The sequence below is a fragment of the Crocodylus porosus genome, unplaced genomic scaffold (assembly GCF_001723895.1).
Source record: "Crocodylus porosus isolate Cpor-Errol unplaced genomic scaffold, CroPor_comp1, whole genome shotgun sequence".
In the NCBI taxonomy this organism is placed as follows: Eukaryota; Metazoa; Chordata; order Crocodylia; family Crocodylidae; genus Crocodylus; species Crocodylus porosus.
The window spans coordinates 98,698,356-98,710,980 of NW_017728906.1; the positions used below are offsets into that span (position 1 = coordinate 98,698,356).

The window sequence follows — 12,625 nt, forward strand, 5'->3', positions numbered from 1 at the left end:
ATCTTTGGATGCAGGTGTCGCAGTGGACATAGTCTTTCTAGACTTTAGGAAGGCCTTCGACACTGTCTCTCACCCCATTCTCATTAAGAAATTAGGCAACTGTGGTGTCGATGCCTATACAGTCAGATGGGTCACAAATTGGCTGGAGGGCCGCACCCAGAGAGTGGTGGTGGATGGGTCTTTTTTGACCTGGAGGGATGTGGGCAGTGGGGTCCCCCAGAGCTCCGTCCTCAGGCCCACAATGTTCAACATCTTCATCAGAGGCTTGGACAAGGGGGTGAAAAGCACCATATTCAAATTTGCGGATGACGCTAAGATGTGGGGGGGAAGTAGGCACTCTGGAGGAGAGGGATAGGCTGCAACTAGATCTAGACAGGTTACAGAGGTGGGCGGATGAGAACAGGATGGGATTCAATACTGACAAGTGTAAGGTACTGCATGTAGGGAGAAAGAACCAGCAGCATACTTACAGGCTGGGGAACTCCCTTCTCATCAGCACAGAGACAGAAAAGGATCTTGGTGTCCTTATTGATTGCAAAATGAACATGGGCTGCCAATTTGGGGACGCTGTTAGGAAGGCTAACTGCACCTTGTCATGCATCCACAGATGGATCATGAGCAGGTCCAAGGAGGGGATCTTCCCCCTCTATGCGACACTGGTCAGGCTGCAATTGGAGTACTATGTCCAGTTCTGGGTACCACACTTCAGAAGGAATGTGGACAGCATCGAGAGGGTCCAGAGGAGGGCCACTCGCATGATCAGGGGCAGCAAGGCAGGCGCTACGAGCGGAGGCTACAGGACCTGAACCTGTTCAGCCTTCCCAAGAGAAGGCTGAAAGGGGATCTGGTGGCCATCTATAAACTGGGTAAGGGGGACCAGCAGGCTATGGGGGAGTCCTTGTTCCCCCGAGCACTACCGGAATAATGAGGAACAATGGCCATAAGTTGGCCAAGAGTAGATTCAGGATAGATATCAGGAGGAACTATTTCACAGTCAGGGCAGTTAGGATCTGGAACCAACTTCCTAGGGAAGTGGTACTCGCTCCTACCCTGGGGGTCTTCAAAAAGAGGCTAGATAATCACCTAGCCGGGGTCGTTTGACCCCAGCATTCTTTCCTGCCAGGGCAGGGGGTTGGACTTGATGATCTCCTCAGGTCCCTTCTGACCCTACCTACTATGAAACTATGAAACTATGAAACCCCGCTTGCCCCACTTTGCTACAGCACTATCTAGACAACTCTAGTAATTATAGGGTTTTTATTCTGGAGTGTACACAACAAAGTAGAGAGAACTGAATCAGAGGAACTTGGTTAGAATTGAGACTCTTAAATGGATTGTGTACCATTATGAGCAGATCTTTAAAAAATATATTGCCGTAAAGTCAATGTACTTGTACTGTTTTCCACCAAATGGCGAAACATGTACTAATATCTGTCCAAATCAGAACAAAAATAGACATGAGGATATATTTATTCACCACTGACTATGGTTAGGAGGGCCATCATGAACTTACATCCTACCCAATCAGTCATATTCTGTGTATGTCAAATGCCAAGAAAATGTCCAGACTGATAAACATGCTTGAGAATGAGTGTCTCAGGTACCAAACAGTGGCTGCATTACATTTTTTCAGCCTTTAGCAGGTTCATAGTAGGAATGAGTCGGCATGACATCCATTTTCACATTTCATGCAATTCTTCTGAAAGCTATTTTATTATCCCCCTGGGTAGACTAACTTTAACACCTCAACAGTTCCTAAAATCCACAAAGGCCAGACCTGGAACTAATAGCTGAGTCTAGAAAAGTCCATTCTGTACATGGCATTAATGTTCTGTAATGTTTATTCTACAGGGCTCTATGAAAACTATCCAACCAATGCAGAACCAGAATGCTGTGATGTCAGATGGGGACTATTATCAGATCACCAATCCAAAGGGACTATAAAATCAAGTGACTCAACGATGTGTCACAGGACATCGCTCACAGTTTCATCAGCATCAAGACTGTGTAATAGCAGACTTAAACTGTGTGTTCTTGTATTAATTCTCTTACATACAGTACTTACAGTCTCAGCAGCACAGAACTCAACGGGACTGGGCTTTGGAGGCATAACAACTATGGACGATAATTCAACTAATGAAGAATAAAAGAAAGGATTCATAAAATGTGATAGACATACAAGAGGCCCAAATGTACTACAGTCAAATATAACAGAGACTGGGTGCTTTTACCCTCAGATCACTTCTTGAAAGGCCTTCTGGGTAAAATTAAAAGGATGGGCCACAATCCAAGCAAGGACACATGAACACAGCTTTTTATTGACTAAAAGGCTGTATGGTGACTTAAATTTCTCGCACCATTTTATACACTGTGTTTTAATGTTTGGAGTTTCTTTTTGGTTTGTTTTTGCACTTGTTAATACAGGATTTTATTTTTGGGATGGTTTCTCAAAGCTAAACTAAGTCTTTTCACTGTCGATATATTTCTAGTCATTGTGTGTGTTCATCTGATAGTTCTGTCTTTTATGTCCTGTCAGTTTCTATTAGAGGAATGACTGCTATGATTCCATGACATAGCTAAAAAACAACAAAAAAAAAAAACAACAAAAAAAAAACCAACAAAAAAACCACAAAAAAATAATACCTAACTGTCCTTTTACCCATGGAAACCATTCTTCTCTTCCTCCCTTTCCCATCTCCTGTTAGCAGACAACACCCACTTGCTTCTGTCTGTGTAATCACAATGAATGGGTACACCTAATTCCAGTGTACCTCTGCCACTGTTGCACAAACCAGCTGACTGAGCAAACCCAAAGGGAGCATGATGGGGGTTCCTTTTAGCTGAACAAACAAGTGCTCTCCTTATAAGGTGGGATCAGACAGTTAACAAATTTTTATGTAAAGATATATATAACAAACTGTTATTCTAAATCCCATTTCCAAAAAGTCCAGTCCTTTCTCGCTGGTCAGTTGAACAGGAGCAGCCTTTTCAGATGCAGTATGTGAAACTAGTTAAGCTCAGCGAGTTAATAGTCAGGAAACCTTCACTTTGGAGGTTAAAGATCGGCATTCATTGTGAATTACGTTTTGAGTTCCACTGAAGTCACGTAACCAGCAAATATCCACAACATATGGGAACAAAGGTTTTCAGGAAAAACAAATCTTTTTTGTTCTAATGAAGCTACAGTAGAAGCACCTGACCACAAACAATACAAAATGTGTGTACAATTTTGAATCTATTGTTTTTCTAATAGCTATATGCTGTTGAAAGCTATTCCAGTTTTTAAGGGTGCAGTGTGTTATGTTAGCACAGCTAAAGAATCTGCTTTTTTAATAAATAAATCAAGCATTTTCATAAATGTGCAATAAAACAGCAAAGAATATATTAGGATATTGGTAGTCAAGGGAAAGGATTGTAAACTGATTGCCTTTTTTTTTCTTTTTTGTGTGGGAACATTTCACCTGCTGAGTGTATGAGAATTTGCTTTTTAAAAAGGCTTTTTAGAGTTTACAGTAGAATCAATGGAAGGAAAAGTTAATAAGGGCTGTTTTTAAAAACTTTACATTCCTTCCTATTCTCTAACTACACTTGGAAAGTGCACTTTAGAGATGTTTGCTGTGTAGCTGGGAGATGAAGGAAAACCATAGGAAATGTTCTCTTAGCAAATACAATTTAGTTATAACTTTCTAGCTATGAAATACCCCTTGATAAATATTTCTGTTATAAGAGTATTTAATCACTGGTGCATAGGTATGTGTTTTTATTCACCTTTTACAGTCTGTAAAATACTGGAAAAAAAATCTTACTGCTTAAGCAGTTCAAACTGCATTTGTTAAGATGTAAAAGTTCAAATATTTTGCAAAAACATTTGTTTTGATAGTGTTTTACTATGACTGGGACTAAGGATCCTAAGATGATCTGTGCAAATACAAAAAAAGCACCAAAATGCGAAATTTTTCAGCTCTGGTTTGTTTCCATAACTCTCCACCTTTCCCTTCCCCAAACATATGATATTCTGTTCAATAAAACATGGTGCTTTTTTTTCTGTTAGAGGCACATGTGTTAATTACATTGAACTGATGCAAACTGTGGAAAAATGTAGAAATGTAAATGAAAAAGCCTTAATTAATGGTAGAATGTAGATTAAAAAAGGATGGGAATATTATTGAAGTAGTGGAGCAATAACTGGGCATTGTTGTGGTATTGAATGATAGAATATAAGTCACGTTACTGAGAAAGCGCCTACTAGGTGAGCTCTTGTTCAACTGACCTCTTAATTATATTAAGTGTATATGGTCAGTAAACAGTTTGTTATAACCTTTATCTACCTCTGCTGTGCAAAGGCCATTCAACATCCATTTCTGTGATGTTATTCATTTATTTTTGTTCTCACTGTTACCCCTAGTCATCTATTTTTACACTGCACCAATATAGTAGCAAGTTCTAGTCAACACAGTTAAACTGGCATATGAAGAAGAGTTACCATTTCTGTTCACTCTACCCTATTTTGCCTCATGGTGACACCTAATGTGGAAAACGATCTTTAAGGAATATTGTTTTCTCTCTCACCATGTCTCTCTTCTGCCTTCTCTCTTTCTCTTACTCTCTCACCACTTCTTCTCGACCCCAATCCTTTTGCTTTTCTTTAAAGGTATTTTCAAATGGTGTCAGTGAAAATTATGACTTCTCCACTGCTTAACTATACTCAGTAACATGTCATACTATATGGGAGAAATACAGCTGAGGAAAAAACAGTGGTAACATCATCAAATGCATAAAATAGCCAAATTAAAGTTGGACAAAATGAAGCAGGAAGCAATTACAAAATCTTAATTATTAAGTATAAAATGTAATAAAATACTCCCCCTACCCTCACCCTGAGTCAGTGCCTGCAGTTAAATGGTCTGTGAATTCTCTGACATACTTTTGGTATATTTCCTTCATTTAAGGAAAAAAAAATCATGTTCCTGGGATTACTACTGCTATGATATTTGTTACCATTCCAACCAGGTACATCAGCCCCAGGAGTATGGTATGCAGCTTCTTTTGGGGGCAGCGAGGAAATCACAAGTAGACAAAGACTCTTTTATGAAGTTAAATAACACATAATCATGTATGATGCAAAGTTTCATTTCATCCATTCCTCATTCGTAATAGTTTTCCTGGCACAAACTTAAGCATGCTTGATATTGTGCACATATTACTTTTTTGCCAAAATAAATTTGCATCTTGCCACTGCTGTAACTGCCATCTTGTTCCATTTCTCCTTGTGCTGTATGCATATTACATACATGATGAAGAACTGGCTTAAACACAGATAATACTAAAATATTTCTGCAAGCGACAAAAAAAGAGGGAAAAAAAGAATAATATTTATTTTACAGTCATATGAAATATCTCCCATGTCTTTTACTGTCTTATTTTCCACAGTAGGGAAAACCCAGAGTTTTTGCAATATGTTAATACTACTACGCCAAATGTCATATAACATAACCACAGCTATATGTTATTCCGTATTGCATTTACATTTGGGAAACATTATACTGACTTTTTTCTTTCATTAAAGAGACAGTATCCTTTTTTTGAAAACACAGCAAGTGAAGGCTGTCCTTCTGCACGCCATAATTTAAACACAAAAACTAATGTAGAGTAAAGGTTTAGCTGCATAATTGATTAAATCGAGCCATCAGCTGCCAATGAGTCTGCAGAACAATAAAGATGCACCAAAAAGGGATTTTCAGGAAATTCTGTCTTGAGTTGCTAAAAAGAATGCTTTTCTTCTAAGCATAGGGATAAAAGAAGAGGAATAAGAGCTGTATACCAAATAGCAGAGATGGCAGGTTCCATTTGGTATGTCATGTGGTTCTCGGCCTATATCATTATATTCTTTTATTAAAAAGTGGAGAGACAAGGACATTGTCTTCTTGCTTTCTATTATGTATCTATTATGATTATCACTGTCCTTACTGGAAGTATTGTACCCATACAGTGAAGCAGAAGATATCTGCTTAACACTATATAAAGGAAGACAGCTTATACATGTAGTTTATATACACATACACACCCCCCCCCCACAGATGTGCACACAGTGAAACCTGTTTTAAGTGACTATGAAAAGCACAATGAAAAAGAATTTGCCTAGCAGAGGTAGTTCTTCATTGAAGGTTAAATAAAATTGTATTAAAAATCCTAGAGATAATTGTAAATGGTTACTTAAGCAAGGGGTCTTATATTAGATGTAACACTTAGTGCAGCTTTCACTGTACATCTCACAAATATCTCAGCCTTCCAAAAAAACCCAACTGTATAGGCAGACTTCTGGCTATGCTTGAAGCCAGTTTTTTGTTTAGCAAGCATCTATGTGGTCATTGAGGTGCACCCACACAAAGTTCATTGTAGGGTCTGAGCCTCAATTTCTAGACTTAAAAGTCTTTACTCAAGTAATGCCAATGAGAGTTGCCCCTAAGTAAAGGCCTATAGGAAGTGGCCCTAGGAATGGTTCTATTTTTTATTATAAGCCAGATGAGTGGCAGAAGCCAGATGAGTGACACAGGCCTGATCCAGCATGAGGCAGATGCAGGGTGTCAATCTGCTGGTATGATCCAGCAAGTAGGCCTAATACCACACACAGGGTTCAGCTGCAGAGAAAAATTAGGCCGCTGGAAAGCTACAATTAATCCTGCCCCTGCTCCACCACTGCAAAATTTTTGAACCCTTGGAGACCCACATATTAGATGACATGGCCTCATAGCCCAGATATGTCCCATTGACCAGAGGTTGAGCACCACTGTTATAAGCTATTATTTTATTATTTTTTATGGCAAGCTAATTTCAAAGCTAAATCAGCAGGACAGAGAACAGACTAAGAGAAATCTCCTGCTTCTGAGGAGAAATTTAAAAATAATTTTAAGGTAGTAAGAAACTGATATCTGTTAGGAGCTGGCATGGAAACCACAATATTTTGGAAAATCTTGTGAAGTTAATGTGGGTGGCATATGTCAATTAGGTATTGTGGTTATGGTGGTTATCGTGAAGAGTCTAACTTTCTAGATAGCACATGAGATAAGACCTAATTTGGGATTTTAATTGCAATAATTTCCCATAAGAACTCTGAGGAAAGATTGTAATTAAATACTGTTGAGATTTTCAGCTTTGCTGTAAATTTTTAGCAAGACTGATCTGACATGTGAAACAAACCTATTACATTTGATGGCATAAACAAAAAAATAGAGCTGAGTCAGCTTGTAAACTCACCAGGCAAACAAGCTAACTTTCTTTAAAGTATATGTGCAGATAGATGCATAGATAGATACCACTCTACACATGAACATCTATCTCTGTTTACAGAGACAGACATTTTTATGTTTTCCAAGAATGTCAAACATACAAGCATACTGTAAGGTAAAAATGCCAAAGTTAATAAATTAAGGTATAATTCTCTTCTCTTATATATATATTCATATGATGGAGTGTGAATTGCCAAGGAGAATTTTGAGAGTATATAACATTTTTTGTCATATGAAAACTGAAAACAAAGTTTATAGAGATTTCCTTAAATTGGGCATTTTGATGCTCAAACTGTGCTCCTCCTTCTTCTTAGCTTTCCTTAAATTATTTCGAGTCTTTTACTTTAAATCATAATTCTTGTTAAATAGACTAAGTACGTCTTAATATTCCCTTGGCTTCAGTGGACTGGTGATAGCAAAGATGGTATTAGTGAAGAATTCAGAAATGAGAAGATTCAAAGTGGTTAGTCTGAGTACGCAATTTTCTCATTCTCCTAGTGTTAAATCCCTCTCTCTGGGCACATCTACATGTTTATTAACCCACAGTACTTACTGGCAGACAAAACTCTTTATTAGACCAACTAAATATTAGCAAAAAAAAAAGTATTTCTTTGCAACCTTTTAGGCCCAAATGCCCTTGCTTAATGAAGTATTAACTAAAGGATCAGTAACAACAGTTACTGCACAGTATCTCCAACGCACAGTTTTTTAGTAATGCTTACTATGCAGTAGCCTAATACTAGTGCACAGTAGCATAATAGCATGGTTTTTGCACACAGGAATACACACAGGGTGAACTTCCTCCCTTTGTGTTAGGCATATACACAACACAAGTTTCAATGAAGGCCCTACTTAAGACTTCAGTGTGACTACCTTTGTGTTGGGTTTCACCCTCTACTCCAATGAATGTTAACAAAATTTTTATTAAGCCTTCAATCATTCAATAACAGTACCTTATTATTACAGTATTTTCTCTGTATCATAGGGAATATTTCAAATAGAGCTCAATCCTTTGAGGTTCTGAATGTGCACAACCTCCATTTACTTCACTGATGGTTGAGAGCTCATCAGATGTTGCACCATGAGGTCCATGCTACGGTAATGATGCTCACTTGTCATCTGAAACTGAAAAGCTTCTTTTCAGGAAATCTACTGTAAGGAAAGCAGTAGACCCTTAAGTATCTTGCTGAATATTCCTGCAAGTCTTAAATAAGGCTATATTAGCGCACACAGCTTGTACTGACTCTCTCCACGGTGCTGGGATTTTACCAAAATCATATATCTCCTGAAGCAAGGTCTCCCAAGTAAAAGCCTGTCCAACAAAAGATATCACCAAAGTAACCTTGCTTCTTGCATATTTCCTGGACTGTCACAGCTACAGCATCACCACAACCCTACTATATCTTCAGATATTTGTTTTCTGTCCTCATACACCTAGGCCCCACAAAGGATTTAGGTGACACAACAGTGACTATTGCAGCACCCAAATTTTGGTGCCTTTACTAGCTAGTGGCACCCACGGCTCCAAATTAGGTATCTGTAGTCATTAAAAAATGAATGGGAGTGCTTTACAATATGATTCATAAAACTTAGCATGTTGAGCAGAGTGTCCCTTAACTAACCAGGAGAATATGCTGAGGAGAGTACTGGCCCGTCTCAGGAACTTAGGATTCTTATTCTGGGCTACAGCGAGGTGCTAGCCTCCAACAGTTTTGAGCTGTCTCCTGAATTTACACTCCTAAGCCAGCTCTTTCTCAGTCAGAGAATGAGGTTCTGCCTGTCCTACAGTGCACCAATAGTTAGACACTCATCCAGAATGTGGATACCCTAGGTTCAAGTCCCTTCTTTACCAAAGGGGATTTGAAACTAGCTCTTCCATATGAATGCTACAACTACCAGGCCAGAACTCCAAAAGATCTGAAGCAGAAAGTCCCTCTTGTTGAAACTTCCCCACTTTACATGAAATAAATGAATAATCCTTGAGCCTGTGAGAGAGTAAGCAAGCTCGGGGGAAAGAGAGACCTGGGTTTCACTCCCTACTCCAATGAATGTTAACAAAATGTTTATTAAGCCTTTAGTCATTTAAGAACAGTACCTTATTATTACAGTATTTTCTCTGTATGATAGGGAATACTGCAAATAGAGCTCAACCCTTTGAGGTTCTGAATGTGCACAACTTCCGTTTATTTCATTGATGGTTGAGAGCTCATTGGATTTTGCACCATGAGGTCCATGCTACGGTAATGATACTCATTTGTCATCTGAAACTGAAAAACTTCTTTTCAGGATATCTACTGTAAGGAAAGCAGCACAGTTATAACTCTCCTGGAAAAATCCACTTTGTAAACAACATTTTTAAGTAGTCTCTCATTCCCTTTGTTCTTAGAAAAGAAAGGAGAAAAAATAAAAGCAAGTAAGCAAACCAATCATTTAAAGGAGTTTTAATTTTGTTTCTCCTTCTTTCTTTTTTTCTTTTTTTCAATTTTCCTTTGACACAGCCACCTGTCTGTCCTAGAACATGTTTTAGCCTCAACAGCTCACTGAAAAAATAAAAAATAACGTTCTCCTACTTTATATTTGGCTATATATGCACATACAAAAAATAATTTTCAATCAGCCCAGTGACATGATTTTACCTTTTCATTTTTCTCTCCATTATTAATCCAAACCCCATTCAAGTCTACGGGACCTTTGAGTTTGACTTTAATGGTACCAAGATTGATGGCAGGGGTCAAAACTTGCTAAGTTTGCTGAGTTCAGTGTGACTCATTATCAGGGATCCTGGTGTTCTTTGGTTTAAAAAATCCCCAACTTTCAGATTTAAAAAAGTAGCCCAAAATCCACATTTTTCTGTGCTCAAAATGAAACGCCCTTCTCATCATTGACTTCAAGGGCTTTGGAGGATCCAGAATTCCCCTGGACACGTGGAAGCTCATAATAAGAAGATAAGCAAGCACTTGAATGGCTGAAGGATTGCAATGTTTCAAAGTTGCATCCAAGTGTTTGGCCAAATAATTACCTGCAGCTCTATGCAAAAGACATGTTGAGCCAAAGCTTTGAGCTTTGATTTAGAAAATATTTTTGCCTGAAATCTAATATGTTTCATTCAGGGTTCAAATATGCAAAAACTTATATATGAGGATAAATATAAGAGAAAAAAATGTTGACAACTTTCACTAGTACAAGCAGAAATAAAATTTAGGATTTTTTTTTAATTGCAATTTTTTTACCCCTTCAGACTGCTATTTATGTCGTTTTCAGGAGCTGCTTGCTTTGGGTTTTTTTGTTTATTTTTTATATTTAAACTAGTTTTTTGGTCTTTTCAAGATTTATATTGAACTATGCAGCTATAAATTACATGCTTATGTTAAAGGACTTGCAATTAAAATTATTCAACTCTTCTGTTATTCCAAAATTGTATGAAACTGAGAGCTCATGGTAAAAGCAGATTTAATTAACTGTTGTTTCCTGGTTCCTTTTTCCATTTTTTTTTTTTTTTTTAGTTTCTTCCCCTCACATTTTTTCCGTTGGTTAGTCGAGGACTGGGTTTTGAAATGGGCTAAACTGGCATCAGTGTTTTTTAAATCCATGAAATGTCCTTTAATTCTTAGCATTGAAAAGAGGGCTAACTGGTCCTGTCAGAAAAAATATTTAAAAATATGTAAATTGTAATAATATAGTAAATATTGTATTATTACTATAGCAAGTTTAGTTAAGTAACTAACACTATCTTTAATTTTTTACAGAGATCTTTGATGAAATAATTTATTACAATGACTCACAAAAAATCTTGTTTTCAAAATGACTTAGGGAAAACTATTAAAGAATGTGAAAAAATACTAAAATCATGCTCTATTAAGAATAAATTTAAAGATGCAAGAAGTGAGTCTGACTTTCTGGCGGCTAGGCATTTGGTAATAAAATTAATCTAAATACATGGGTACAATGATTTTTAAAATACTGATAAAATTTCCCCTCCTTCCACCATAAGAAATCTTTTCCTTTTTACCTGGATTGCAGATCAATAGCTATGTATTTTGTAAAATTGCTATGGTACAGACATAAACTCTGCGATAATTTCTTCTTGTTTTTCTTGATGTCCAGATTATATTGTCTAATACAAGAGCAACACTGTCATGGTTCACCACTTTAAATTGTTTAGAAAGGAGATAAAGCTAGAATACTTGCAGAAAAAAAGGTTTTATACTCTTGGGTCATGTATCTGTAATATTTGAGTTGTATGCAGTCTCCAAATATATAGGTATTTTTTTACATAGTGAACGTTCAATATTTCATAACAAAGACTAAATTTGTACATGGCATTTGAGTCTTTGTGTATCTAATGATCTTCTGTTTGTTTTTAATCTTTGTATTTCTCAAAGGGATTGACAGCAAAACAAGAGACCCAAGGAGATGCGTTTAAGTGAGATTATGAATATATGGGGTATTATCAGGGGTGACATTAAAGATCTGATCCTGTATCCACTGAAATTAATTATAAAAACTCTCACTGAGAGAAGACAAAGGCCCAGAATAAGTTCATAAAAGTAAAACCTGCCAAATTGTAATTTTAGGCCAGCATGAGATGCCCCTTGAAGACAATGGATGAATGTCTATGATCCTTCATATGATCCAAAAATATAAGTGCTGAAAAATATTCTGAAAGATATACTTGAAACAGCAGCCTGGTTTGATTATGTTAAAGAGAAGGAAGGCAGGAAAATTGTGTTTAAATGATACTGTTATGACCTCAGGACCATATCATGAAGAAAGAAGAATTAATCAAAATTAATCTACAATTCAGTTGTTCTAAACCTTATACCCTTATTTTAGCCAGAGATAATATAATTGTCTCAGTTGGAGACATCCATTTATGGTTTTTAAAACCATTAAGGTTGTTTGTTTTTAATTTAATCTTATAATTATTAAAAATACATGTATGTTGTGTTAAGCTGAAACACCATATTAATAGTTAATTTCAAGGATATTTTTATTACTAGCCTCATTTAAAAGTTTAGTGTAGTATGAATCTGCAGATTGGATACCATATATAATCTGATAAGGAGACTCATGTCATCTGTAATTCAGGAATAAACCTGTTTAAGGCAGTAGGCTTACACTAGTGTAAAACTGGTGAGAGGTCACAGACAGGCCCATTGTTTAAAAAAATAAGGTGTAGGCAAACAGTTACACCATTTAAAAAGGAGGGTATACTATAATTCTGCTGGATTCACTGGGTTTAGCTATTTTGTCTGTCTGTTCCTATTCAATGGTAAATTGAATTCAATGGTAAATTGGCCCAGGTTATCCCTGAGTGGAACATAGCTAAATCCCAGCAT

The 12,625-nt window shown here is 37.0% G+C and overlaps 1 protein-coding gene across 1 annotated transcript in view; it reads left to right on the forward strand.

The window, feature by feature from the left end:
* The window catches only part of FAM155A (family with sequence similarity 155 member A), an 805,264-nt gene extending 800,025 nt beyond the window's left edge, over window positions 1-5,239 (forward strand). Inside the window, exon 3 of the mRNA XM_019529675.1 lies at window positions 1,852-5,239. Coding sequence (XP_019385220.1) covers window positions 1,852-2,147 — 296 coding nt within the window. The 3' untranslated portion in view covers window positions 2,148-5,239. The remainder of the gene's footprint in view (window positions 1-1,851) is intronic.
* The last annotated feature ends 7,386 nt before the right edge of the window (window positions 5,240-12,625 follow it).